The 6,104-nt window shown below is 37.1% G+C and overlaps 1 protein-coding gene across 1 annotated transcript; it reads right to left on the reverse strand.

The window, feature by feature from the left end:
- Positions 1-3,629: 3,629 nt before the first annotated feature.
- LOC133858856 (pentatricopeptide repeat-containing protein At4g15720) lies at positions 3,630-5,609 on the reverse strand. Its single transcript, XM_062294316.1, has one exon. It carries the CDS (start codon positions 5,542-5,544, stop codon positions 3,745-3,747), a length of 1,800 nt encoding a protein of 599 aa, XP_062150300.1. The 5' UTR covers positions 5,545-5,609; the 3' UTR covers positions 3,630-3,744.
- Between the last annotated feature and the right edge of the window lie 495 nt (positions 5,610-6,104).

Below are 6,104 nucleotides of genomic sequence, written 5' to 3' on the forward strand. Positions count from 1 at the left end.
GTTCAGTTCTATATATTTTTTGGCTCCACTAATTCGGAGCTTGAGGAAAAAAAAGATGTTTACAGAGATTAGAAATCATTTAGGCAACCATTTTGAGGAGGTTGAATACTGATATAGTGACGACTAGTCAATTTTCTGTCAAGGACTCGCTGTTTTTTTAGCATTTACTGATCTTTGATGGAATGGAAATTCAAGTTTTGTGGAAGGTCACCTATATTATTTGTAGAATTCTCAAGCTTGAGCTTTTGTTTTAAATGACCCTGCCAGCTTTCCTGTTAAAGAAACAACACAAATGTGTGGGTATGTAACATTTCATTTCATTTCATTTCATCGTGGCATTATCTGAGGAGCTCCTGTTTCAGTCTTTTTCTTTTCAGTTTATAATGTAAAGGTTAATTCTCTGTAGGTGGATCTAATTATTAGCCACATGAATTAATTTCCACGACCAAGGTTTGCAAAATATCTTATTATTGTAAGATTTATTTGAATATTTACTTATGATTACTCAGTTGGATTGACAGCTGCCTTTATACATGAATTGCAGGGCCGTATTGGTTTGTCTTTGGATAAATTGAGTAAATTGATGATTGGATAAGGACACAAAGTTTGCAGTTCTTGTTAGCAGTTGTTCCGTTTTGATATGTAAGAGGTAAAGCTAGTGAAGGTATATTTTTCTTCTTCATGTTAAATGTGTTATTGTTCTTTGGGATTGAATCAATGTAGATTACCCCAAGAAATAGATTTAAAGGTATTTTTCCCCTCAATACTTTTGTCCATTTCAGTTGGGATGTAGTCTGTGATTTGTTTTCAATTATTTTCTCATCGGTCTTATATTTATCATTTTTTTAAAATTAATCTTCATGTGAGCAAATCTATTCTTCATTCTCTCAAATGTTTTTCCCACTTAATATTCATTTTTAATTGAACCTGAATATCATGTAGTTGCAACTGTGTTTTTTCCTCTGGAACATAAGTTTACAAGCTTTATTTCTTCACCATGATCATGACAGCTCAATTAAGTTTCAGTGACGTACAGTTTTTTTTTTTTTTTTTTTTTTTTTTTTTTTAAAAAAAATGACGTGTTTCAACTTGAGTTATGTTTTGTGTTTTTGTCATATTTATCATCATAGTTTTTGATTTTGTTAAGTTGTAGTTTGTACGATTATCAAGTTTAGGAAATCATATATTGGGATGATTATCAAGTTTAGAATATTACATACTGGGATATGTCAACTATATTTGGATACTGATATTTTACCTATTTATGTCTATAGTGACTGCAAGCAAGTGTTATATTGTGTGTGGCTAACATAAAGAAAATATTCCTCTTTTTTCTCCCTACACGAATTTGGAAGACATATCACTTTGCAAGTTTTTAGTGTCTGGAGATGGCAAATATAACACTTACAAAGGAACTATATATTGGCAGGCATTACATTGCAAGTATGTTCCTGTCATTGCGTTGCTGAGTTCCATGATTAAGGAGATAGGAAATGGTACACTGATGGGGGGAGTATATTGATTGATGTGGATAAGAGCGGGTTGTACCATGTCTATTTTATTCTCTTTTTGTCTTTACTAGAAAAACAAAAATATCTTGAGCTTACCTTTTTATCCCATCATTACTGTGCTTCTGCTCTTCCCTCACCACTGACTTCTAATACTTGTCTCATAAATGCTCTCTCTCTCTCTCCCTCTTAAGTTGATTATATTTTGTTATGGAAATTCTATTCTTAATTTCAACCTATTTTTCCAGTTACACAGAAGTAGCAACTTGGGGAAGTTGGTGAGATGGTCGTGAGTTTCTGCTTGTATTTGTTGGTCTTTTCTATTATTCAGACTAGCAAGTATCTGGAATATGGAGCTGGTCATTCAATATCTTATATTCTTGTTAGAGTAATGCTACTCTTTACATCTATTTATCACACTTATTTTTTCACACCGGTTGACGTAGCGTGTTTTAAGTGGCTTTTCTATTATTATTTTTTAAGTGACTGACATGGAAAAGCCACTTATACTACACTACGTCAACCGATATAAAATGGGTGTGAAAAGTAGTATTACTAGTGTAGACAGTGTCTCATTCAGAATTTTGCGAGGCGACAGAAGCAGTACGAGGAGAAAAAGGAGATTATGGTTTTATGTTCATCTTAGAATTAAATATTATGAATATGTCCTGTGGTGATGGATATAGCTAATACTTCCCTGGTAGCTGGTAGTTCAGCAGAATCTATCTGATGAATATATGATTGTTTAATAGGCAGGATGTTGGTTTAGGTAGGTGAAATGGGTGCAATTGACTTGATGGCAACCAGCTGCAAGCGCTGACGAATAGCATTAACATAAGCTTTTTTCCTATTTCTTCCCCCCCCCCAAATTTATGTATTATTCTTTTCTGTATGGATTGTAATTAGAGCATATAGTTGATATTCATTGGCTCTGCACAAAAACAGAGTATTCTTCTTCCTATGGTTCAGATAATAAAAGAATCAGGTTTTCTGACAGCTATGTATTTATATATATTTTCTTGTTTTCCTTCCGTCCTTTTCCTATCATGGTTTTATTGTGACACCAGGTATTGTTTGCTAAGAAAGTGGGATTGGCCAATTTGATGGATTATGGATTCTCAGAAATCCAATCAATAAAATCTACTCCTATGACACTTTATCCTCGAGATGTTGAGAGGTTTGTTTATGTAAATATTGGAGGATGTCATGTCCAGATGTCCTCGTCTGGGTGAGTCATAATAAATAATAATTTGCAACATTGCTTTCTTGTTTAGTGATGGTTCCTGCTCTCTTATTGACCCAGAAGTAGGGTTATTGAGAGTAATTTGATGGGCTTGCGATCTAAATTACTAATCATGGATGAGTAATTTGATTAGTTATGGATGTTATGCATGGGATTAGGTATCTGCTTGGTGCGTCGATTGTAAAAACACAATATCTGACCTGATACAAAGCTCGAAACTCCATTTTTTTGGTGTGAACAATTTAAAAGTTTAAATTGGGAAAAAGGAAAAAGCAGAGAAGAAAGAGCCGGCTTTGCTGCACTTTATCATTATGGTCCTGTCGAGGCAATTTTAAGAAGTCCTATGTACCGAAGGCTCATGAGGGAGGGAGGGAGGGAGGGATGGAGTGAACAATTTAAAAGTTTAAATTGGGAAAAAGGAAAAAGCAGAGAAGAAAGAGCCGGCTTTGCTGCACTTTATGGTCCTGTCGAGGCAATTTTAAGAAGTCCTATGTACTGAAGGCTCATGAGAGAGGGAGGCTCCTGTTGAGGAGGGAGGGAGGGAGGGAGGGAGGAGTGATTTGGTTCGCAGGATTTTCTGATCAATCTCCTGTTGAGCATCTCAATCTGTTCTTGGCCTGACCGTTATTTGTATTTGTCACATGTGGATGGTGCAACAAAACAAGAAGAAAAAGTAAAAATTGGAGACGCTGCTGCATGTGGGCATAAGCTCGTTCTCTCTACCTTGCCACACACACAAACAGGGAAAAATCTTTGAACTCACAAACCTCTTAAACTGGGTTTTCTTTCTTTCTCTTTGTGTGTGTGTGTATACCATTAGATCAAGATTACACAAGCATTGTCCCGTAATTCCAAGCCATTGCCTGTTCTATATCTAGTACAATTCTAATCTTTTTGGGGGCTTTTCCCACTATTATAAAGTTTTCCAATGTGTTACAATGGACTTTCAGAATATAACAATAGTAATTTGAATTACGTGATATTGGGTGATCATTACCAGAAATCTCTGCAACTGCAAGACCCATTTTTAAAATGATGAAATCTGTTCACGTCTCTCACAACAAAATCCCTCTCAACAATATCACTAATAAGCTTGAAAGCCTCATGACAGTCCCTGCACATTCTCAAGTTCTTCATCACTCTGATTGTCATTCCTTTAGGTATGTTTATCAATCCAAAAGCCAAGGCCAATCTCTCGCTGTGCAGACCCACAATTTGTTCTTTGGCCTCCTCTTCCACATCGACAAACACCAAACCTACACTCCCTCCCACATAGCCTCTTTCCCTCATTCTCCCCTCCAACTCTCTCAACAAACTCGCCACTTCACTCCCCTGTGGACATGAAGCTGCGTCTCCAGCATAGAACACATAAGCTGAATCCTTAATCTCAACCCAACTACAACCAGGTTCCTTATAGACTCCGGTACGCTTCATTTCAGACCTTAGGCTATGAACATTATCCCACTCCCCAGCCAACGCATAAGCATTTGATAATGTAACATATGCCCTTGCCACGTGTTGATTGGATTCTATTAGCTGCTTACTGGCTTCAACTGCAACATCTACCCTACCATGAACCCTACTAGCTGAAAGAAGTGTACCCCACAACAAAGCCCCTTCATCAGATTCTACCTGGATAGATTTTACTAATTGGAAGGCCTTGTCAAGATGACCGGTTCGACCAAGCATATCAACGACACATGTATAGTGCCTGGCATCTGGCACTATCCCATACTTCACATACATGGATTTCAACTGTCCAAGACCTTCGCCAACGAGCCCCGAGTGGCTACAAGCATGTAAGACCCCAACAAAGGTGACGTCGTTGGGTTTTATTCTTCTATCACTCATTTCTTTCAAGAGATTGAGGGACAGCCTCCCAAGTCCGTACTTTGCAGCACCTACAATCATTGAAGTAAACGAAACTACAGAAGGATTTGAAATCCCCCTGAAGACCTTGTCTGAATAACTAATAGACCCACATTTGGCATACATGTCCACAAGTGCACTTGCAACCACATCATTTGCATCATGGCCTCGACGAATCACTGTCCCATGTGTGACTTTCCCAGAAACTAGTCTACCCAAGCTTGCACAAGCGCTAATTACACTAGCCAACATGAAATGATTTGGACGGTCCAACATCAAGCCGCTAAATTCTCTAAAAATTCGGAGAGCGTCATCGCCTCGCGCATTCTGCGCATATGCGGTGATCATTGAAGTCCAAGAAACAACATTCCTACAACTCATCAAGTCAAAAACCTGTCGAGCTTCATCAACGTCATTGCATTTCCCATACATATCAACAAGTGAAGAACAAACAACAAGATTAGATTGAAAACCCAATATTTCGACATGCGTATGAATTCTTCTACCTACTTCAAGATCAGCAAGGACCGAACAAGCATTGATCACAGTTGCAAACGTAAAATCATTAGGCAAGACCGAACTCCAGGGCATTTTCCCAAACAGCCAAAGAGCCATTTTGGGTTCACCTGCATTGACGTACCCCGCCATAAGCGAAGTCCACGACACCACATTGGGTTCAGGCGTTTCATCGAACAACTGGTGCGCATCCTTGATTTCTTGCAGTCTGACATAGCAGTTTATCAAATGGTTGGCGGTGAACGTGTCGTTTAAGAAACCGGACTTCAAAACGTTGGAGTGCGCTAAGGTTGCGGAGATGAAATCGTTACAATTTTTAAGATGTTGAATGAAATAAGCTTTGGTACGAAAACTCATAAAATCAAATACCCGTCGAGCTTCATCAACGCCATTGCATTTCCCATACATATCAAATGGTGAAGAACAAACAACAAGATTAGACTTGATAAGCACGCACGTTTCCTAGTCAGAAGGTGATGTTCGTGACCCTCTCAAAGTGGCTGCCGCCAGCGGTTTTTAAATGTTTGTTTTAAAAAAGTGATTTTTAAAAATGTAATTAATTATTTGAAAATTATAGATTAATCTTTAAAATTTTGCTTTATAAAAAAAAAAACCCACTTGCATGTGATTTGAAAAATCATATATATATATATATAGATATATATTTTTTTTCTTTTTCTTTTTTTTTATGTTTTTTCAAATCATAATTTTTAAAAAATGTAATTTCTATACGATTTGATTTATAATATCACAATTCCAAACACACCGTTTGTGAAAGTTGTCCATGGAAACAGAGTGCTAAATTCCTACAAGAATGTCTTAGGGTCCGTTTGGGTTTTCAATTTTAAAAAGTGCGATTTGAAAATAGCGATTTAAAAATATGCGATTTGAAAAAGTGATTTTTAAAAACGCAGTTAAGCATTTGGCAAAATCGCAGTTTGACCTTTAAAATTGCAGGTTAGCCTTTT

This window comes from Alnus glutinosa, chromosome 1 (assembly GCF_958979055.1).
Source record: "Alnus glutinosa chromosome 1, dhAlnGlut1.1, whole genome shotgun sequence".
In the NCBI taxonomy this organism is placed as follows: Eukaryota; Viridiplantae; Streptophyta; class Magnoliopsida; order Fagales; family Betulaceae; genus Alnus; species Alnus glutinosa.

Coding starts and splice junctions, on each gene's coding strand:
- LOC133858856 (XM_062294316.1), bottom strand. CDS start 5,544: ATGTATGGGAAATGCAATGGCGTTGATGAAGCTCGACGGGTATTTGAT.